This window comes from Ornithodoros turicata, chromosome 1, assembly GCF_037126465.1.
Source record: "Ornithodoros turicata isolate Travis chromosome 1, ASM3712646v1, whole genome shotgun sequence".
In the NCBI taxonomy this organism is placed as follows: domain Eukaryota; kingdom Metazoa; phylum Arthropoda; class Arachnida; order Ixodida; family Argasidae; genus Ornithodoros; species Ornithodoros turicata.
Genome location: NC_088201.1, coordinates 89,580,852 through 89,605,050, shown reverse-complemented (window position 1 = coordinate 89,605,050; position 24,199 = coordinate 89,580,852). Strand labels below are relative to the sequence as shown.

General features: G+C 45.4%; 1 protein-coding gene and 1 long non-coding RNA gene across 3 annotated transcripts in view; both read left to right on the top strand.

Annotated features, from left to right (window-relative positions):
- LOC135366083 (phospholipid scramblase 2-like) overlaps window positions 1-10,129 on the top strand; it is a 54,917-nt gene extending 44,788 nt beyond the window's left edge. For both annotated transcript variants that reach the window (XM_064598748.1, XM_064598743.1), the window contains exon 7: window positions 9,730-10,129. In XM_064598748.1, coding sequence (XP_064454818.1) covers window positions 9,730-9,774 — 45 coding nt within the window. In that variant the 3' untranslated portion in view covers window positions 9,775-10,129. The remainder of the gene's footprint in view (window positions 1-9,729) is intronic.
- A 3,930-nt stretch (window positions 10,130-14,059) lies between these two features.
- Window positions 14,060-14,708, top strand: LOC135366079 (uncharacterized). Its single transcript, XR_010414085.1, has 3 exons — window positions 14,060-14,242; window positions 14,319-14,487; window positions 14,606-14,708. It is a non-coding gene; the product is annotated as an uncharacterized LOC135366079 (long non-coding RNA).
- The last annotated feature ends 9,491 nt before the right edge of the window (window positions 14,709-24,199 follow it).

Sequence of the window (24,199 nt, the reverse complement as noted above, 5' to 3'; positions counted from 1 at the left end):
GGTAAAATGCAGAGTAGCGTCAGTGTAAACGCAGGTATCATGACGCAGCTTTCTGTTCGGTACACTCATAGAAAAAAACACCTCTCTGCATTCCCAGCAACGGCGCAGTCCTCCGCTCCACTTTGTCGCTTGTGGACGTCATGGCTACGTGACGGCTGACGTACATAGAGGATCCTTGGGGCAAGGAGTATGCGAGGGAGAAAAATGAAACCGGATGTCTTCAGACGAGTAGATTTTATTGGGTTTCTCGAAAACCACGCCATTTTGTGAGCTGAAACTTTCCACAGAGCATGTAAGCCTCCGTGGCAGTTGGAAAAAATCAATTCAGGTTTTCCCGGACTGTCCCTTGTAACCGCATGAGGCGTTTCTCCAGCGTTTTATCCAGCGTCCTGCCGGGCCGTTTGGCAGCCAGAGCGGCGCCGAACAATGGAAACGTAAGGCCCCCTCAAAGTCCGATGCGAATAGATAGTCAACGTTGGGCGACGGAAGAGGTGGGTGTGACCCACGCAAGTGGCCAATCAGGGATTAGCCGTAGGATAGGTCCATCCGGTCGCGCAAGTTTTCGAGATCCCATATAGATGGCGGCACACGGAATTGCTCAGACTGGCTCAAACTGCTCGTGTAATTCGTGCGAACGTAATTCCTGTGTGAGCGTACAAAACACAAAGAGAAGTGTGCGACAGCTTGATGAAGATGTCAACCGGAATACAGCGTTCGCTCCCTGCATTTACCCAGACAACACATGAAATCCCGGGGCGTCTCATAATGATCCCAAGCATCTGAAATGGATATCGCAATGTTCATATCCAAAAATGGACCTCCGTGGGACTCCCCTGAGATATTCATGGGGGGACATCCGTAGCCATATATCCGCAGGGGGCCCTGTTACGGCTGTTTCACGGACTCTCCGAATCAACTCCGTGATAGGATGCTGTATGGATCATGTATTGCATAAGAGAGAAACGCGGGACGATGTAGCACTGCACAAATTCGACTTTCTATGAACCAATTAACTCACTCTCTGAAACCAAATGAGTAAGAAGCAGAGTCACTACCTCCACGGTGACTTAATACGCCAAGCAATTTCACATCTCACTGTTGTTTGTGTACGCAATCGAATATGAAACTTAGAGATCTCACCCTTCCGACTCAAGCCGAACAGTGCTTTCGAATGTGTAGAAACACACGAGAACACCAATCTACAGTGTCTGTGTTCTGTTCGGAAGTGAATGCCACTTCATTTCCAAAGGTTTTCGGCTGAGTGGCCCAAGCTCTCGTTGTTGTTGTTTTCTTTTTTGAAACGCCGCACTTATTTTCCCTCATGGGAAAGAGAGCGGAGCAACAGAAAACAAAACCACCGTCGGCGGTGGCAGATGTTAAAAAAGAACGGCGGAAAGACGCTTTGTATCCTACTACAAAGTACACTACTACTGAACAAGGAAACAAAGAACAATCGCTCGACATACACGCTGCGTCCCAGACTGCTCCTGCTTACGTCCGTATCCCCTGGTTATGTTCACAAGGTGGACGTTCGTGGGAAGTTCGAAGCCCGGCCAGGTGGATCTCCGTAGTATACCCGCTGGAGGAGTTTCGACATTATTCTGCAGATATTCATATCTCCGTGAAAGTATATCCGATGGACATCCGTGAGACAGAATTTTCTGACTGAGAAGCGCAAAAAATACATATATTTTATGGGCCATATGGCACGTTTACAGCATATGTAGCCCTTTTCAACCTAAAGATTTATAGAGCCGTAAAAAAAGGGAAAAATATTAGTGGGGTATAAAAGAAGGTGCGAGACATCCATTGCAAGTCCTGTCTTGCTCCCGATATGATCCCACATGACGTCCCTGGAACCTCCATAAAACATACTTCGGAGTTTCACTGGGAGTTTATACGGACTAGTATCGAACGAAATGATGCAGTCCCAGGGGTGTCTGTACAATCCGAATATGGACGTCCCATAGACGTCCCTGGGACAGGCTTGTGTTACCTGGGTAGGCACATTGTGAATAGCGGGACTGATTTCACATCAAATGGCTTCGTGAGTTCGCATTGCTGCAATATCTTATTCGTTATAACGTGTTGTCACTCAAAAGCACCTGTGTTTGAGGTTCTTTCACTTGTATAATGAAAGTGTATATCAAGTTACGTACACTCTTAGAAATGAACTTCACCGCATAGCACGCTCCTAGCCAACCATAATCTCGAATGGTATCGTTATCTTCCCTGATTTGTTGAAAATGGTAGGCGTACGCCTTATTTGTGACAATTATGAACCGCATAAGTGTCACAAAAAAGGCTTACGCCTCCCGTTTTCAACAAATCAGGGAAGATAACGATATCATTCGAGATGATGGTTGGCTAGGAGCATGCTATGCGGTGAAGTTCATTTTTAAGAGTGTAGAGTTTCTTTCCTTGAGAGAGCGTGGAAACATTCTCATAGGACGCCGTGCTTCTGCCGTTGTAGAAACTCGGCATGCGGTTAGCTTTAGACATTTCTGGCTCGCAAGCGTCGCTTGTCGCTGAAAAAGGCGCGGTGCTCTGCCGCTCACAAAACGCCTTATGCTGTTGGGCCTTTAAACTCAAACCGAGTCGCGCACCGCTTTGACCTTAGGCCACATCATGGAGGCGGCACAGAAAAGAAATGACCGATTGTAAAATACCCTTAGAACGGCACAAAGTAAAACTACACATAAAGGACAGGAATAGTGTGCTTATTGTGAACTCGGACGGTGTGCACAATTCATTTCTGAAAAACTCCACAAGAGAAACTCCACTGAAGAACTCCGCTTTCTCGCCAGGGTGTCCGGCAAGAAAGTGTAAAAAAAAAAACTAGGGGTGATAAAAACATGGGACTTGCTTTATGAGACTTGCTTTATGAGATTTTGCCACCTACTGTAATGATTTTCGTTAGTGTAATTAATTAATGCAATTTCGCTAATTAATTTCTCAAAACTGCTAAGGGAACGTCACGGTTTTCTGCCGGAATTGGAAAAGCCATGTCTAGAATAGCGTATCGCAGTCAAAATTAGTTGATTTTGCGCATGTTTTTCTGAGAAAAATTGCTACCCAAAAAGCACCCGCAATCCTATCACAAGTTAAGCGCTCTTGTGGCCTCTGCTTCGCCGCGGATACAAGCTCCGCCCAAGGGCCCTCCCTCTCCGAGGAAAGCAGGAACAAAGAAGCAAACAAAACCGGTAAAGAGGAAGAGTTAAACAGACCGCAATCCTATTATCAATCACCCATAAACGGAGTCACACGGTTAGATTGCGCTTTGGACACAACCGCAGTTTTGTGCCCTTTTACTGTCAATCAAAACAAAAATTAAAGGTTCTCGAAGTGCCTGCCGTCTTCGCCGATATATAATTGGCGTCTGCTACTCCGCAAAGGAGAGAACAAACATGATGTTTGCGCTGGGCGCTGCCAACATGGACTTTGACGCGGCTGCAGTTCTTTATAATCAGTGCTATGATAGTGAACGTTGGCCAAGCGCACGGAGGATCCGGCATCTGTACGAGCGGCTGAGTGAGATTTTCTCTTTCAAGACCGCTGTACGCCATCACCGACCAAGTCGCTCCGCCGCAGCTGTCCTTAGCGTCGTTTCGGAGAACCAACAAGCTTCTTTGCAGCAGATTAAGGTGGCAACAGGAGTCCAATGTTCAACAGCATGAGACATACTTCACAAAGCGAAGTATCACCCGTACCACGTGAGCCTCCACCAGCAGCTCAACGACGACGATTTTGCCAAGAGGCTAGACGTTTGCAACTGGGTCCTCAGCATGCAGTGCGGGCGGGGCGACTTCTTCGAAAACGTGCTCTGGACGGACGAAGAACATTTTACGCGTGATGCGCAAGTGAACATCCATAATGCTCATTATTGGAGCACGGAGGAACCCCCACTGGTTACAGGAATCCAAGCACCAGGTGAAATGGTCCTTTAGTATTTGGATTGGAATATTTAATGGCGCCATACTCGGTCCAGTGTACTACAGCGGTGGCCTGACAACGCAGCGTTACCGTGTATTCACACGAGCGTGTTTTCTGACGGCGCAGCGACTGAAGGAGCGAGAGGGTAAATGATAAGCCGCTGAGGCTACGACCCCTCTGGAATGCCTACACAGATAGTGTTCCAATGTGCTGTCAGCTCAGATGCCGGGGATAACGTTCGCGCTGCGGTTGAAGGTTGCAGCATTAATTTTATGTGCACGGCGCTTGGTACGCAATGGACGAAATAAAGCGAAAATTGGTGGCTTTTGCTGTTCTCATTGATGATAGTGAATGCTGCCGTGAAAAGAAGTGGTTAAGGAAGATATGGACGAAAGAATGGGTGTTGAGGAAAGAGCACGGTCTGCAAAGCCTTCTACGGGAGCTACGAGACGAGGACCCATGTGCCTACCGCAAGGTTTTGAGAAAGTATGCGGCCGCTGTTGAATACATTCTGCTCCGCATAGCAAAACGCATAAGGAGAGTATAGAGATGAATATGCAGGACATTATACTAGCCAGTGATCGTTTTTCCGTAACCCATCTGCAACAGGTTCCTTCGAATTATGTGCGCTTAAACATGCCAGTAAATGCATAAAGCGTTCGTAAATAAGACTGAGCGGGAAAGAGTGTAGGAGCGAGTGCTATGAAGGCTGTGTGTCTTCGTTTTCTACCGTGACGCCGCAGCAGTGTGACGGTGATGAGTGTGATCTAAAGCAGAGACGGCTGTGGCGTAAAGGTCGCACCTTTCGAACACAGTAAAAACAGCTTCACCGCATAGCAGGTTCTGCGCCAATCATTGCCGTGAGTGATAGGGCTCTCACTTCTGATTGGAGGACAGAGTGGAGCGTACACCTTTTTGTGTCAATTGTGTGTGTGTCCAGTGGCGTAGCCACGGGGGGGCTAGGGGGCTCGAGCCCCCCCTACCTGCCACGACGCGACCCCCGCAAATCGTGCAAACCCGAGGAGAAAATAATATATGGGGTGGGGGTGGGAAGACCAGTGTGACGATCGCGAAAGTTCTTGCAGTTCATGGCGGCTATCTAAGCAGCACTCGTGAATGGACATCATTGGGACACCATCTCATTGGACATGACAGCCTATATATGTAATCGTATTGTGAACGTCGAAATAAATTATTTTCGTTCTTTTTTTTTTCAACCGCATTTTGCGGTGTGGACAAGTATATGTGTGTTGTCGCACCCAGGATCAGGGGGGGGGGGCAAGTTTTCGTATCGAGCCCCCCCCTACCTTATAGGTCAGGCTACGCCACTGTGTGTGTCTCTGGTGGTCCCTCTGCTGCACGTTCCGCTAAAGCAAGAAACCTTGTCCTCGTTCTGCAGAAGGGAGGTCTTGCTCAACGGCCCATCTAAAATTTTGCTCTCCCCGACGAACTCATGCACTCTCAACGCATCTCCACACTTCATCCTCTATCCTCCAACCGTCTTGCTTTTTTTTTTCGGCTAGCTTTGGCAGCTTCCAATTCCTGCGTTTCATTGGCCCAATTGCTTTAGACGTTGGACAGGCCATGTTTTTGTGTCTACTACTCATTCCCAGTAAAACGTTCATCGCGTATACCGGTGGCATAGCGAGGCAGAGTTCACACACACTCTAACAACCCCTGTGATCTTTCCTGTTTCTTTTCTTCTTCTCTTTTTTTGGTGGGGGTACGTTACCGTCCCATACATACATATAAAATTATGGAACAAAACGAAATTCACGAATTGGCACTTTTTGCATATCGCGTTATGTAGGAAGCTCCCCTAGTGACTAATTATGAAATAATGTCATGACAAGGCGAGACGCCATCACGTAAGTGTTGCATCTTCAGCACTATAGCTTTGTCCAGGGGTAAAGCACGTTACTCTAAAGCGCTGTGGCAGTTCCCAAACTGTCTGGCCGCGATGAAACACGTAAGAATAGTGAAACCGCGGAAAACTGACTCCCTTTATTACAACTGATCGCTCTCGTTGGTGCTTGTCAGAACACGATGTATGCACACGGTGACCTCCCGTGAATGCACTGCATGACGTGGTGATGACCCCGGGGTGCTACCATATAGGCTTGTGTAATGACAGCCCTAAAATATTATACCATTACATGGTTAACTTATGATGCCAGACAACTATGAATATGCGTTACCCCACAGTGGCCGGCTTGGGATAAAATTTTGCCCCCCTTTGTCTTACCCGGCGTGCGATACTGCTCACACATTTCTCGTTTTTAAACCAAACTGCTAGCGTCCTGAGCTGATACCTTTTCGTTTGGAACGCGAATGCTGCCAACTCGTTATTATTAATTAACAGCAACTGATACAACGACTGCGCCGTGAATATGGGGACCCAAAAAGCGTTTTGATGTACACATCTACCGTTGCTTCGACATCCGGGTGTCTGTTTTCCATTTCAAGAGCGATCTTTTCCCACATGACATGTTTCCTCGGTACATTTCGGTTTTGCTCATCGGCAAGCTTCCACAAGATCGGATGTTGCTGTACCTGGTGTAATAGATAAAAAATAATAGAGCTTGTAACATTGGCAACAGAGGGTGGCTTTCTTTTTCGCTCCGTCCTCCTTCTGCGCGTCAGTCGTCAGATTCTGTGCCCCGCGAACAAACTATCCGTGTGCTTCTTTCTGACGGACGGAGCTGCTGAACGCAGTGATGTTGCACAAGGCTCTTTGATATCTCGCCAAAAATACAATAAAAACGTGCGCGCTTCATAGATTCTGCTGCGCGATAAGCTCCGCCCGCGACCGAATGGTTGGATGATTGCGTGATTATGCTGATACCTCCTTCTCCTCCTTCAGTCGCTGCGCAGTCAGAAAAGGCGCTCGTGTGAATACACGGTTATGTGCACAAAATATTCATGAAGGCAGTCTTCGAGTTCGTAGAAAAGTTGCCCTTAAGCAAACGCGCCATGATGTGGTTCCAACGTGATGGCGCCCCACCGCACTCGTCTGGCAGTGCCAAATGATTTTTGGACAATCTCTTCGGGGATAAGTGGATTGGCCGTCATGGGCCGGTTCCCTGGCCACCGAGGACTCCAGATCAGACACCACTGGACTTCTACTTGTGGGGCAGAATCAAGGACGCCGTGTACCAAACGGAGTCCACAGCGCCAGAAGAACTGCAGCAGAAAATAACAGCCTTCTTGCCGTACCATCCCACCACAAGAGTTAAAGAACGCTGCAGGAAATGCATTTTACAGATGCCTGTTGTCAGAGCCATTTATAGAGAGAGTTTGGCCATTCTTTGATCTTTTGCCGCCTCATGGGTGGAGACTATTTTGACGTCAGAGTCATCGTTGCGCCGCCCAAAAAGCCTGAATCCGAGCGGAATCCGCTTATCAGCCGTCTAGTCCGCGCCATATTGATGCTATCGTCCAGCTGGTCCACAGCTTCGTGGTCGCGCTGAATGTAATCTATAGGAATAACCGGCTTATGACCCACTCGCCCTAGTGATAAGGGGGGCTTTGTTGCCCAACTGAAAGAGTTCAAGGACGAAAGGCTTTCGAAGCAAGAAGTTCGCACGTGTCTTCTCTCCGTGGATTGTAAACAACGATCAGCATCAATATGGCGTCGGCGACCAGCTGACGACGGGACAACAATAGAGCACGACGAGGGAGGTCGTTCAGCCGTGACGTCGTATGACGCACTTTAAGTTAGGCTCCTCCTAATGGCCATACTCTCCCTATAAACGGCTCTGCCTGTTGTGTACCGGCGAAGACGGCAGGCACTTCGAACACCTTTTTGAATTTTTATTTCCATTGAGAATAAAAGGGCACAAAACTGTGGTTGTGTCCAAAGCGCAATCTAACCGTGTGACTCCGTTTATTGGTGATTGATAATAGGATTGCGGTCTGTTTCACTCTTCCTCTTTACTGATTTTGTTTGTGTGTTTCTTCCTGCTTTCTTCGCAGAGGGAGGGCCCTTGGGCGGAGCTTGTACTCGCGGCGAAGCGAAGGCCGGCAAGAGCTCTGAACTTGCGATAGGATTGCGGGTTCTTTGTTGTGTAGGGTAGGGTTGGGCTTTTTTGACCTTTCCAATTCCGGCAGAAAAACTTGGCATTTTTGAGAAATTAATTAGTGAAATTGCACTAATTAATTAATTACACTAACGAAAATAATTACAGTAAGTGGCAAAATCCCTCAGGAGTCTCATAAAGCAAGTCCCATGCATTTATCACCCCTAGTTTTTTTAGTGATTTCTTTACTTTCTCGCCGGACACCCTGTATACAAGCTGCCTTTTCAAACGGGCTACTGAAAATATGAAAAATGCCGTACAAGAACCTACGTAGTTCTGTTTTACCTTCGAAGATGTAGAAATAGCAAGAATTAACAAATTAAATACAATGGACCAATTTAACTTCGCGATTTCAGAGCTGTTTCGTTTCGCGGGATAAATGTCAAGCTGTGTTCTCGAGTACAATTTTTTTAGCGGTCGCGAAATTCGCGAAAATTAATAAATCGCGAATAAAAATGCGTCTACAGTTCTGTTTCGCCTCCCCACTTCTCTCCTCCCTCTTATCTCTCCATGTCTTCTATAACCTTGTAAACTTACACTCTAAAAACAGAGGGGGGTCGAGGTAGCTTGCCGTTGTTGGCCGCACTCAAGTGGGCATCGTCACGACTATACCTTGTCTTCACTTGTCCTGCACTGAACGTAAACTAACACTAATTAATGTGAGGACGATCTCATCTTGGTTCTTACACTACACTCCAAAAATAGAACTTCACCGCATAGCACGCTGTGCGCCAACCATCGCCACGAATGATAGGGTTATCGCTCCTGATAGGAGGAGTGAGGGGGCGTACGCTTTTTGTGGCAATTATCATATATCCAAATTGCCACAAAAAGGCGTACGCCCTCCTCCTCTCCTCGAATCAGGAGCGATTCGAGGCAATGATGGCAACCTACGATTCGTGGCAATGGTTGGCGCACAGCGTGCTATGCGGTGAAGTTCTATTTTTGGAGTGTAGTGTAAGAACTAAGATAAGATCGTCCTCACATTAGTTAGTGTTAGTTTACGTTTAGTGCAGGACAAGTGAAGACAACGTTGCTGTGACCGTGACTTGTTCAGGTTAATGAGCCACAAAGTGCTAACATGCGTATGTACTGCCTTACATGGACAGGGGTAGCATTACGCCGAGCAAGGGTAAAAACAATGCCTGAAAATCTGGTTTCATTCCCAATTCTCCATTAAATGCTTTGAGAGAGCAGTTTCTGTTTGGTGGTCAAGGGCCCTCGAACCACAAAATAGCTGAGGGCGGCGGGTCGCGTGTTTGAGACCCCTGGCTTATGCCTTTTGAGCACTGGCCCCCGTCAGTGCATTCCAGAAAGTGTTCCAGTGGACCAGTGCACAATTATTTCTTTGCCTTTTACGATATTGGTACCGACTCGCAGGTTAATACAAATGATCGCATGGTACTACGAACACTTGCTTCATTTGTCGTTTTTAATGGGTGTCAGTTTCCGCACTTTCAAATTAGCGAGCAGTGGCTTCGAGCTATACTGTAGCCAAGTTCCCCAAGTGAGTATGGAACTCTACTCACCAGCCGAGGAAGAGCGTACATTGCAACGACATGTCCGCGCACCGAAACGTTTCTGCGCCCAAATGTCCGCCAGGCCGTGAAGCGGCCAAGACCGCTAGTACGGTCGTGCTATTTTTTATTGTGTCCACACTGTTACTCGTTGTAGTTATCTCACATTCAAGGGATGTCCCAATGTTCCTCTTTTCTAGGACTACATGTTTTTCGAACAAGGACGCAGATGCTTGTGCTGCTGAACGATGGAAGACACAACGAGGATGGCGCTTCGGGAAATCGTTGGGGAATGTTGGCTTATGAAGCAGCTTCCCGCTTACTGCTGTTTCCCAATTGACGTTTATTTTTTTATTCAATGTATTACAGAATTTGTTATTTAGGAGGGCTGTGACGTAAAAAACGTAGTTTCGGTAAATATAACGTTCGCAGAACTCATTCGCCGTTACATATCTTGAACAGCTCGGAAATATATCGGCCTCTATATTTGAAAACTGAGAGTGGCCGGTTCACATTGTACAAATTTTTGGTACAAAACTTTTAGACGTAGCCATTTACTAGAGATGCGAAAATAAATTACTCGCTTATGCATTTGTATAAGGCGATTGTTAGTAGAATGCTACGTATTGTGGATCGAGATATAATACATGGTGCACAGTATCTACAGAACTTGCGTATGAGAAATACTTAAATGTGTGTTCGTTAAGTGACTACTTTAAAGAGTTTATTTAATGTATCAGATAGGTGTCCAGTATGGAGGTAATTTGTGCCCGACTTCGCAACTAATAGTATCTGAATTCAGCGCACTGCAACTATGGGATGCGTGAATGCGTAGGATAAACTGCTAGTCGTACTTCTGATGCAGTTAGCTTGTACGCGTCCGTATATTTTGCAATGGGGGGAAGTTACATAGATGTGTTCGACATATGGACACTATCTTCATTTGCGTTATGTGACTCGTATTAGCCGATTGAATATGTTTTCAGTAGTTCGTTGCTACGAAGAACGGGCGCTCATATTCCTGCAGGATAGGTTCGATCATTTGTAGTTGGTTGGTTGGGGTTGCATTTGTTCTGTTTCTCGGCTTTCTTTTCTGTTCACGTGTTCTGAAGTAGGCTGTTCCGACTTTTGTCAGGACTCACGTTTCCATATATACATATATTTTTTAAAATTTTCAATCAATAAAAAGTGTCTAAGCTAGATGCTAAACGCTGACGTTTTGAAAATATGTCAAACAATAGTAGTAAGATACCAAGTTGCATCCAAATGTATTTGTGGTCGAGATTTGTAGTGGACTATTTAAGATGTGTGTAGGTCTTGTGTGAAGTGCAAAATTGTCCATAATCGTATGTGTTGCGATGTCTGGTCGAAAAGGATGCTGTGTGGGCGCTAGGCATGTGGAAGTGGCGCAATCGTAACAACGAATTACTAGTGTGAGCGTTGCTGGAATTATGGCGAACCAAATATCTGTGCCCTTTTGCCACGTTTTCGAGCTCCCTTCTTGCTTTTTTTTTTTTTTTGAAAAGTTTCTTTCTCAGGAGAAATTGTCCGATTTAAACCATGACGAATATATCACTGACTTAAATCACGATTAAAATCAGTGATTTAAATCTGAATGATTTGAATCACGCAACCCTGGTTACGTGTTATTAGCGAGTGTTCTGCCTACCGGAGCGGCGGTATGGATCTTGCCCTTAGAGGACCGTGCGCCCTGGGCCAACTTCATAGGAAACTTTACCGACAGTGAGGAGAACCCAGGGATAACAAGCAATCAGCTCACTCGGGTCACCTCCCAGTTTCGGTGTGGAAGGCGACGATCTTAGCCACTAAGCCACGTTAGCGAGGTAAATTCGGTGAATTTGGAATGTACATGTCGGTCATTCGGCCGATTAGTACGTTTTGGAGGTAAAGCATTAAAGTGCCGCTCCGCACTCGGAACAAAGCGTATATTTTATTTAGACCATGAAAAGAAGGTGCCTCAAGGATTCTATACGCTAAATTTCAATCCTGTTTGCGAACGCTGTGCATTTCTGTAAATTTTTCAAGATCTGCTGAGCCTCCACAAGTTTGGATGACGCGAGGAGGGGGTGACGTAATCATAAGCCCACAAATTTCAACGATGTCATGTTCTGGACAGGGCACTCGTCTCCTAGCACATGGTGGAGAAGTCACGTGACGCTAATCGAAAGAGGGGGAAATGGGAGAGATGTCTTCCCCTTCCTTTGTGTTTTTTCGAAGGTCGGAGCAGTCGCAGGATATGTCATGTGGGGCTCCGCTAACGGAGTACTGGGCCCCCCGGAAGACGCGAAGGTCAACAACGTTGCCAGATGAAAGCCGGGCGCTCCGTCGGAGCCTAAAATGACGTCACAGTTCTTAAAAAATAAAACTAATTTTCTCTAGCTTAACAATTATATATATGTTTATTTATTGGTCCGTGGAGCTTTAGTACGGTTACGTTATGATTTATTAATAATGGCATGGAGGGTTATTTTACACCAATTAGATTTTTATTATATATTATTATTTTTTAATAAAGGCGTTTTTACTCTATTTGTGTCAAAAATAGGAGGAGACATTTACGATTCTGTCCTTTTTATGCTTTTCATAAGGTCATAGTTAAAATGTCTATTTAAAGGTAGGAGGTGCATTTCACGCCAAGTGATCCATTGATGCTGCTCAACCATCGCCGATTGTCACGAAAAAAGCAGAGATCGTTATGGTTCTAGGTATATGCCAAATCCCAAATGTTAGCCTCAAACACGGCCGCGTTCCGGAGTTAGTGCTCTGTAGTTTTCGCTGCAAGTAAAAACCATACTCCCTATGGTCTATGGAAGCGTGTCGTCCTATTGCAGCGCAGAGGCTCCAAATTTAAACGTGGTTTGTAGAAGGATCATGCCGCTTACTGACCGACCCTCAGTTGTATATCGCAAAATTTAGGATTTGGGGAAATCTGGGAATCACTTCACCATCTGCCCAGCTTTGACATTTTTTCTAAAAAATAACTAGAGCCTCTAACAAAACCAAATTTTGCAGGTGTAAAGTCCATCAGCGCTACCTTCCAATAAAGAATTCTGAACAGTTTTCTCAGATGAAAGATGAAAGTCACTGAAAAGGTTAGCCAGCTGTACGGATCGAACCCACATCTTCTGGATTACCGGTCCAGGGCTCTACCAATTGAGCTAAGCTAACACGCCTCTCCAGCGACTTTCGGGGTGCGTCATCTGAAGGGACGACAAACCAGCCACTTACTCTCACTCACCCTCCTTTCACTCTTACATTTTTTGCTCACTCATACACACATTCATACGACGGAAATCGACGCAAGCGGCACCTGTTGAACAAGAGAGAAACTGATGTTCTGAGGCTGGATGATTTGAGGCTTTGTTTGTATCTGTCCCTTCCATGTTTGTTCCAGCCTCAGAACATCAGTTTCTCTCTAGTTTTCTCAGCAATGTGAGTGTAGTAAAAAATTAGTAAAATCACGGAAACCCTTGAAAAGTGCAGATTTCAGTGAGTTAACATAATAATAATGATATTAACAATAATAGATATAACATAATATAACAAGCTAGATAACAAGCTATAAAGATAAGCTAGAAAGATCTGCTCCACATACGAGGAGTGCTCAAGTCAAATCGGGACTCTCTCTGTCTCCTGAGTGTACAAATGTACCACATTTCTTTTTTGACCAGCTATGCCAGTGTGAGAGCTCCTATGCCTCAGACTAGCTAATTCCTCCTCTTTGTCCTCCATGCGGTCACATACATGTTACATTATAAGGAAGCTAGCTGGTACTACCAGATCCAAACAGGTGACTTAAGGCTATGGTCTCACTCCCCTGTTAAAAAGAGGCAACTTTCTACCAGACCTGTAGCTCTCATTTTCGTCTGTTGGTGGTGAAACTGGTGCCATTCGGAAGCTATGATTATTGACTTGGGGGGACCGTCTTCCGATTTTCGGCCAGGCATGCGGTTGCGGCGCCATAAGGCCTGGAACATGCTAACATCTCCGATTATGGGTGGTCTTTGTACGAAACTGGCGCAAAAGGTAGAGCAGATAGCGGCGCACAATTTGTTGCGTTGTGTTGTTCTGTGATACGTGGAGGGTGGACCGTCTCGCTCTTATTGATATATGACGCCGATAATCCGGAAGCGCCTTCAGAAAAACATGAAAAAATGCCTTTCTTTGCTTCCTGTTTCGAGGTGTTCTAATGTCACCAAACCAGCCTAGAAGTGGCAGTGGATGGGCAATTATGCGCAAAACAATTGCTGAAAATTTCAGCATGATTGGAAGAGCACAGCGCAGGTTATTACGTTCCCAAGCCATTCCAAATTATTCCGACCAAACTCAAACTATACAGGATTTGCGGTGGCCACATGGTGGCGGAGCATGTAACTACCGTGTGATCAACTCCAGTATTCTGCGAAAGGTGGCGCTTGCGTCACTTGTGTTCGTTACGTCACGTTGGTTGCTCTGGCTGTGCCGCTGTGCTGCGGGACGCATTCATAGGTGCTGACGTGCTGACTGTCGTGTTCTGATTTGAACTGTTGATACTGCGGTAGGCTGCACGTTCATAGTATCGTTGCTGCTGCCGCTTCGCACAAACTGGAAACGCGCGGCAATGACACGGCCGTGCAAGAATCCTCGGAAACCGCGGAGTTGCGGTCGGAAATCAGTCCGCAAGCTGCGTCGGCGGCTGGCGAGAGAGAAACGGTAAGTTGTAACCAAATGATTGTAACTTTGTACTGGTGCAGTGCGCTTGCTCTTATTTATTTGTTATTCCCCGTAGGCAATCCAAGCTGTGGTCTTTGCCCCCCTTGTATGGTCTTAGGCATCAGTGGTCTTAGTCTAGTGTCATTGCCTTGACTCTGGGGGCAAGACTGAGAAGCACCTGTATTACGACTCTCCCCCGATGATTTTTGTTTTGATAGTCTGAGGTACAGCACAGGAGTAAAAGGGTGAGGATGAACAGCGTTCTCTAGGTTTGGAACTGTCTTCTGCTGTGTATCTCACTTCGTTATTTCATTTCTGCCCATGAGAGCATTGCCAAGTTTTTGTGCATTTTGACTTTTTCAGATTACCACAGTGGTGCCAACTTTCACTTGCGGCTATCCAAGAGCGTACGATGTGATGCGGTTCAGGTCGACCCGGATGTTATCATAAACAATATATGCATTTACCAATTCCTAATGGCTGTGTTCCATCCTCTTTTTCTATGTTTGCTACAGTTGCCTCACTGCCTCATCCCGTTGTTTTACCCTCGCCAAGCGAATGGCCGCTTCCGCAGTACGATGAACTCAGCATGGGCGTGTTCATAGCAATATCACAATGCCCGTACTAACATACCTGAAATTTGACCCGTACATTCCTTGTTCTCGTCTTCTTCTTTTTTTTTTTACCTTCTCCAACGTCCAGCGGTCTCGTGAAAAGTTATCGCATAGATTATTCTCCCACAAAAGTCTTCTAACACTTTGAATACGTTATGCAAGAGCAGGAAATTGACCAACTTGCACGAGATTTCCGACCACTGACCTGCTGCAATCTGGTTAGCATGGCACACGGCCAGAGGAGGACAGATGACCGAGACAAATAATGGGAAAGCGCGCCCGTTCACATTCCTTTGGTTGTTGTACCACCTGTCTAATTGTAAAAGAAAATCGTAGGGGAACGCATAAGGCTGTTATTCGAAATGTGTCTCTTGTGTGCTTCCTTGTTTGTCTTTCTCGCATTCTCGCAACGTGTCCTCGGCCTAACATATTGGCCTTGGCTCATAATCGTTGTTGTGAACGAACTAAAAATCGTAGAACCCTATGTTTGCGCCTAGAGAGCAATACGTGCGTGTAGTGTGCCTGTGGACCAAATCTAGCGGTACCACGAACGACTGTAGCATTTCGTGCAGCACTATCTTCAGTGCGCAAGCAGCCATGGTCTCAAGGGATTATAAAACTGTAATCGGTATCATCAACATAATTATCGTAATGAACCTAATTATCGCAATACGTTTGAACAGTTGCACACCTCGCCGCGCATGCTGAATCATATTCGATTACTGTAAGTGTCACTGACATCCTGCGTGTTAGATAAAGCTGTTAGGGGCAACAAGCAGGCTCCTACAAAGGAATTGTCACTGCTAATGTGAACACAGAAAAGGCTACGAGCTAATTCTGTTCCGTCTCCCAAACACACGCTTCTTCGTGTTGTTCCATTATTTATTTTTTATTTTTTGCTTCATTGTTTCTAGTCGAACGGAAGGAACCGGGTTATGCACCAGCTTGCCTGCGTCCTGTCCCTTCGGTCGGCAGTTAGGTAGCGGAGTACCGCTATTCGCTAATCCTCTGAAACGCCGCTACTTATTTCGAAACGTAGCGCGGTACCGCTACCGAAAGGAAATATGTACCGGCGCTACTGCCAAGCTGCCTCGTAAGCCATTTTTTTTATGACGAACATGTAACCATGATGAGTATAGCCCACACAACGCTTAGGCAATAAAATATTGTTTTATGCAGGAACAATAAGCACGAAAAATGTCGATACCACCTCTGAACTTTATTCTAGGCAGAATAAGAGCGTACAGAAAATAGAAAATATCACTTTGGTCGTGCCGGATTGTGACACGGATACTGCCCTGTCGAAGTGAAATGGCGTGGAATACGAGTTACTTCTTTTGTCTTGCCCACTAAAGTAGCCGGAAAGAAGCGGTAGCAGCATCGGACACGTTACCAAAATTTATAGCGGGAATTATTTTTCCGCTATTGGTTAGAAATTTAGCGCGAGCGCTCGTCCGCTACTGAAAACGTAGCGAAAAGAGCTGCTCTGTTAGTAGCGCCGCTACGCACAGCACTGTCTGTCGACAAATAAATGTGTCCAGCCACACACGCAAACACACAAAAGAAAAAGAACGTCCCCGAATCACGCACGTGTGTGCCGTAATGTAACGCGTATGACTGAATTCAGGTACCGTCTGCACCATGATAAACATTCGTTATGTAGGCAAGAGGATTTTGTCGGTCAAATCCTTTTTTTATGGCAAAAAGAAAAACAAAAGAAAGAGAGAGAACAAGAAACAGCAAATCGGTGATAAAATTTACCTTTTTTTTGGGGGGGGGGGGATTCATAAAATTAGATTAGGCATATGCTGTGGGACTACTTCTGTGTTATGTATTCTTGTCTTTCGCATTGCACGATCTCGAAAACCTTCCGTATAACGTTCCTTCCATCTGCCGACGTCCTTGACTCTTGCAAGTGAACATGTACGCGTCCTTACTTATGTGGCTTTCCAGCTAATAGTTCTTCTTATGAAGCCACAAAAACGTGGTAGTCAGTAGTTAGTCAGTTAAATAAGTTAGTAAAATAAAAATAAAAACATGGTATTTCTGCAACCATGTCAACTGTTTTACATGGCATATCGTATCACCAAAAATGCAACAATGCAATCCACCTTCCTGGAGTTGTACAAGTTGATGCATAACTTTCCCATCAAGACAAGAAGAAAAGAAAAAAAAAGGGTGCCGCGGAAAATGTGTGATCAACGGCATTTAGACACGACGGAGCTACGGCAGACGAGGACAGCACGGAAAGCCACCACACCGCCCTTTTCCGTATTGTCCTCGTCTGCTGTAGCTCCGTCGCGTCTGAAATGTCATACCAATCCCACACTGCGTTGTTAGTCAACGACATTTGTTTGTGTGATATACACTAACACAACTACGTGGGGGCTTGAGTGTCTGCCCCACTGCCCCTCGGAACTTTATCATGCTGGGGCAAGGTCCCCTCCAAGCAGTCTATCCAGCTGACACTCAGGACGAATGTTTCGCGGGATAGCCTAATGGTCGCGTGTTCAATGTGTAGACAACTTCTCGCTCGTCTAGATGCTCAAAACACACGACTGCTCTGGAGCATCTTTACTTGGCGACTGCTGCTCCTCCTTCGAGGATGTACACGATATTGGATATACATACATATGTTCGGGTGCCTCTTCTGAGTCACGCGACGAACTGGCTTGTCCTCTTCGGGCTAAAGCGCGCGAGTACAACGTTATGAGTACTTGGGTGTCAAAATTAAAAGCTATCTAAAATTGGCTAGCAAACCTGTTCTAAAGCTATACTCGATGACCTTGGGTGTGGAAAGAGAATTTTCGATTTTGGGAGTGAACATGAAAAGGAAATAGCAGTAGCGCGTCATATGCGTCGCATGTTTCTCTCAGGGAAGTCACAGTCCAGACTTGTACGTATTTGGAGTACTGTATTTAAAATACTGTATTTTAAATACAATTTGCGGTATTTTGGTACTCTACTCAATACTTTTTGTTTTGGGTATTTGTACTCTATTTAAAATACATTTTATGGTATTTTCTACTCAATACTCTAATTACATATTTTGGATCTCCCTCTCAAACTTTGTGTCTCGTCTTTCCATTATCTTGCTTGTTCAGTGGAAATTTCCTGAGTCCCTCGGACTTGACCTGGACATTGGCACTTCTTGGAAGTCTCCATTTAGATATCCTGCACCCTGTGTCCTAATCCTTGGCCAGTGAGGGTTCTATTATGTGTGCCCTGACGCGGTGACGCCGAATTCTGACCTCGCTGAGCAGTGACCTGCTAGAAGTTTGCTTTGTTCTGGGTCACTTATACTTAGTGGAGTTATGTGGTATCTCTTTGTCATCTTCTTGGGCCTTGTGTTTAGATGACTCCTCTCACACAGCGGCGGCATGCGTAATGCGCGGGGTTTTGGTGATTCATGTCACCTAGCGGCGCTTTGCCGCATTGACCAGTGACTGGTGACCTTTTGCGTTCAAGGATAAATAGTATCTTAATTGTATTTCAAATACTTTTTGAAGTATTTTGTACTCTATCTTAATTACTTTAATTTTCATGTATTTATACTCTTATCTTAATTACATTCTAACATTAGTATTTATTATCTGATCTTAAATACATTTTTAGTATCTTGTACATGTTTGAGTCACACTGACAGTACGTCAATCAGCTACGTGTCTGTGAGAAACTTGCTTTTATTTCATTGCATTTCTCCATATCGTGCTCATAGCATTTGTCATTACCTTCACGTTATTGTCATAATATCAGTATAGGCTCAGTATATAGTAAAGGGGATACGCCCATGAACGGAGAACCTGTTTCATGACAGTAACTGATCGCAGTTGTCTCGCGACGTAAAGCCTTGAATTATTATTATTATGACAGTAGCTATCGTCGTTGCCTTCGGAAACTGCGAAGAATGGTTGTAGGAAACAATATCACCGAAAAAAAAAAAGTCCGTACACCGAAATGTCCCGTTCCCGCCCCAAAAATGTCCCCGACTGACCGCGTTATTCAGGCTACCAGCGGTATTCCTGCGGCTAATATCAGAGTTAGCCAATTCCTAAAGTGCGAATGCCACGAGGAACCCCTCGCGTAGTGGCTCAAGTATAATTATTGCGGGACAGGGAAGAAAACATTTCCGCATCCGTTCTAACGAAACAAAATACAAGATTACAACAACACACGCACACGAAGACATGATGATGGCGTGGGGCTCTTGCCGGCCAGCGTGCTGACAAGATCACAGACGTTTTTACCAGATGTACGTTTTCTTGTGTTTGCGTTTACGCTTTTCTGCTTTTCATAACCGATTGTGCACCCCGATGCTTTTGAGAATTGTCTTTGCGTGATAGTGAAATCCCGAGACGAGGGACGACGAAAGGCAAGGGATGATAAATCGGCGTTCGATGAAACGGCGTTGGGTAAAATGTCCCAGTCGAAATGACGAAATGAAAACCCCGTTACATTTCCCTGTGCCGTTTCCCTAATGTATCAATTTCGCGTGTGACGTTGTCCCGGTCTACGTTCCTCAGTACGCTGTATTCCAAAGAGAAAAATAATATAACTACTAAAATGCTACTGTATTCTCGTACTGTAGTGTCGACTGTATTTGCTCGGCTGGTTGGTTATGTGCATCAAGCGTAAAACAACATCATAGAAACAAAGCACAACAAACCATTGCGCATCATTTGCCGCCATGCTTTTTACGGAGTCTGAGTTCCCGATTTTTCTATTAGCGAAAAAAAGCAAAAAGACAGGAAATGGGGGAAATCTATTTTTCCCTTTTTTACACGCGCCTTTCTACATTCACAACTGCAAATTCGCGGAAACCCACCCAGGAACGTTTCCTAAGCGTTTTTGACGAGCGGTCGTTGCTCAAAACAAATGAGAGCAGCATGAAAAGTCTACTCAGCAGCGATAATACCGAAATCAGTTGAACCCTGGGGATATCGTCTGCGCCATAGTCTGCGAACGAAGTGCGGAAGTGAGGACAGCGCTCTGCGGGCGATTTCAGCTGAATTCGTGCTTTCTCGGCGACGCATCGTGGTGGACGAACACAAACACAAACACGACAGACACGGCGTTCAACTAGCAACCCAGGTTTATTTGACACAAATCCTCCCTACTGCTACCCGGGGGCGTGTTTCTCGACAAAGGTGACGTCTTCCTTTGATGAGTTCCAACCAACATGCTCTTTACCTTCTACGTAGTGCTCCACGGCGCAGCGGATAGATCTGAAATGACCAGTGTGTAACCAGTGTAATACCCTAGTTACAGTAGCTTTCTCAACCGCGGTTCAGTCGCCCACGGTTGAGTAGCGTCAACCGCAGTTGGCCCAACCACGGTCGAAACCAGTTACACAGAGCGAATTCACCTCAGTCGAGGCTAGCGCCCCAAACATCAGAAGCTACGGGAACAGTAAAAAAAGTTTACGCTGAGCAAAAATATAATTAACTCATGCATAGATGACTTAAACAACATGTAACGTTTATTTAAAACAGTTTAAGCACTATACGAGCAGGGAGTTATGTATGAACTTATTTTTGACAACTTGTTGCAACTATGGCTTTCCGTTTTAACGAAATACGACTGGGCGTTAGCAACATTGTAATTCAATCTGTCTTGTTTTTGTCTTTGTATGCTCGCTCCCGCCGTATTTTTGCCAATTTGTCCTCTGTTTCGTTCGTTTGCTTTCATTCCTTTGCTGTTTTCGTGTTGCTGTATATATCTTGTATCTATTGTGCTCCATCGCACGTAGCGATGTCACTGAGCAAAGCTACGTCCGCGGAGATACGGGGGAGAGACAAGAACTTTTTCCTCTGTTTCGCCCAGCTGCAGTGTGAACTGAGACGAAGGCAGTGTGAGCTCAACGCTGTCCGTAACGAACTGGACCGCCAACGCCGGAAGAGAAAACGAGCGCAACAACAGCTGCAAACCCTGACCACGGTTGCCTTGCGGTTGTGTACAAGACTGAGAGAGCTTCGCAACTACCGCCGTCCAGCATCGTGGTGGGAGACAACACTCCCAGGACTTCCCGACGACTATTTTAAAAGTGACTTTCGTGTAACTTGGTTCACGTTCAACTACCTGGTTGAAGTATGCCAAAGTACGGCTAAGGCTGACACCTACTTACGGAAAGCGATACCGCTCAGAAAGAGAGTAGCCGTTGCCCTGTATAGGCTGTCGTCATCTGCGGAGGACATGACTGTCGCGAACTTGTTCGGGGTGAGTAGGTCTTTCGTCAACATTGTCTACAGGGAGTTCTGCGCACAAATTGTCAGTAAACTGGAAGCGCAGTTTGTCAAGCTTCCAACAGACGCTCAGTTGCCAGAGCACCTGCGTCGGTTCGAAGCCGTAACAGGTTTTCCGCAAGGCTTTGGAGCTCTAGATGGCTGCCATATTGAGGTGTGCCCGCCGAAGGACCAGGGCTCAGACTACTACAATTATAAGGGATGGGTGTGATTTGCTTGCCATTGCTGACCATACCTACAAGTTTTCATATGTGAATGTGGGGTCTCCTGGAAGGAACCACGATTCAGCAGTACTTCAGAGGTCCAGGCTGCCTGCTGTAATTAACAGTACCCTCTTCAACACATTCACAGTGAGCTTGCAAGGTGTGGATGTGGGCCCTGTCATATTGTGTGACCAGGCGTTTCCGCTGCAGCAACACCTAATGAAGCCGTATCCGGACAGGGCTACAAACACACCACAAAAGCAAGAGTTCAACGCCCGACTCTCTGGTGCAAGGCGAGTCGTGGAAAACGCATTTGGAAGGCTGAAAGCGAGGTTCAGGATTCTACACAAAGGACTTGAGTGTGATATTGACAACTGTACCACCATCATCAGAGCCTGCTGCATCCTCCACAACATCTGTGAGGACCTCAATGATGGAGTTGAGCAACACTGGATTGAAGAGTGCAGACATCTTCCAAGGGAGATGCCGCAACATCACACATCTGCTGCTACGGAAAGCGGAGCACGTGTTCGTGATGCCATTGCACAGCACCTGTACTGCATGAAGACCACAGCCTAAGGCATGCTGCAGAAGACCCTATCCTGAACGACGGACCATGACATATCAAAAATGGCCCTTTTCAGGGCCACCCCAAATGCCTACGTCAAAGGCTACATCTGCGTATAGAACAAACCCTTTAAATTTTTTCTTAGGAATACAGGCCTTTTGCACAAGTGAGCGGGGGTGGTCATAAGCACCCACCTCAAGATAGCTACATTTAGGACGTCTTAGTATCTAGAACACAAAGACACTCGTATGAATTAAGCTATAACTTGTTGCACATCATTTCCTATCCATGTCGAAACACTATGTACAGTGAACCCTGGTTAACATGCCCATCACAGTTGCTAATTTTGGTCGTAAAACAATTGTCATTCTAACGAGAAAAGCTTTGGCAGTAGAAAAAGCCGTATGAGTACTACAGAGATCAACGTCGTCAGGTGTCCTGTGAAACCTTGGTGCTACTTTAGTATCAGTCACCGTCATCCTGAGATATGTATTAAAGGGGCACTAAACCGATATAAGAGCAATGATGTATCAGTAGGAATATGTTCATTTAACTCTGAAACATCATTCCTTAAATTATGGAGGTCGACACCAACATATATAGTTGAGCACTAATTACAAACCGTGTTGCATACTATTTCGACAGCAAACAGGTCCTCCCCCGCGGTTGACCTTGTGGGAGTCCAGGATTGGTTGACGACGCAAAAAGTCATTCGGGGAGAACTCTGCCCCGTTTGCTGTAACCAAGCGACGTTTGCTGATGCATTAGACAAAGGGGAGGGTTGAGCTGATTTCACTGTTTGAGCCACTTTTTAAGTAGTGAAAGTGCTTGAGCTACTCAAAGTCTTCCACATATTTAGGTGCAGGGAAACCCCCTTTAGCAGGGTGTGTTTACATGGCGACGAAACAGCCATTCGAAGCAAATACTACATGGCTGTAATGAGCAAATGCAAAGCAAGCTAGAAAAAAGTTAGGGATGGAAGGAAACCGAAAAGTGCTTGCGAATCTGAACTTTTTCAAGAACCACGTAGCCACCAATTCGCCATCGGCAATTAACGAAAACCATAACCTGAACTGAAAAAATGTGATTTCAGTTACCAGTTAGAAATGAAATGCCACAGAGGTTTTAATTATGTAAATATGATTCCAATTAGGAAACCAATTCCTAAAAAAAATTACTAAATTTTTATCTTGTTAATGATAATATGCACGTGACCAGCTGTTTGGTTAGTTCTTTTCTCGTGTCTCAAGGATACTAACCTATAAGAAAGTTCTTTGACAGCGTAAATTTTTTCTGAACTATTCGGCTGATGGACGTTCGAGAAACATGTCATGTATAGTTATGACTAGCTATACCAGAACTAGACAGAAAATCATCACTCACAGGCTAGAACTAACAGGCTTAACACACTCCGAATTTATGTACAAGTACATGCAACAGCTACTACAAAGAATGAAAGTTTATTATACAGGGTGTATGCAGATAAGTGACACTTGTGCACTTACCTCCTTGTCTGCTTAACCAACAAGATTCGGTGGCTCACAATGGCACATTTATGCGTGCGAAATCTACCAAAAAAAAATTGTGGGAGCTGTACTCAGCAGAAAAAATAAACAGTGACGAAAACATCAGCTTTCATGCATTAGAATAAGGCAACATCACGGTCTCAAGTGAGTTGTGTGCACTAGGAACACAACCCATGATTATCCATATGGGACATGCTTCGGTTTCAGCACAGATTTAGCAATACTTGAATACAACTCTCCTGAGGCTGATATGTTGCCCCAGTCTAATGCACGGATGCTGACATTTTTGTCTGTCAGTTTATTGTTTAAGCTGAGTGTGGCTTCCACGATTTCTTTTGTAGAGTTCGCATGCATAAATGCGTGCCACCAGAAGTTCCTCGGGCAAGTAGACAACAAGCTAAGTGCGCAAATGACATTTATCTGCACACACCCTGTACATGAAACTGCAAATTACATATGATGCTGCAAAACATTATGATCCATTAAAATAACTGTTCATCATATGCAGCATTTCCCGATGCAGCTGGTTTGCCTCTTCCTGAAGGTGTAGGGCTCTTTTCCTCATTTTTCGTTCTTTTTTGTCTGCTTTAGCAGCTCTTTTTTCTGCAGCTTTTGAAAGCTGCAGAAGCTGCATCAGCACGGTCTGGTTTTTTTCTTTTTTTCTGGGAGGTGGTTCTACAGGATCTACGTTCTCCTGTGGCTCCTCCTCAGTCAACACTTCTTGTGGTGCAGAGGCAACTACCTCAGCACCTTCCTCTGGCTCATGGACAACTGGGACCTTGAAAATGTGTAATAATGCATATT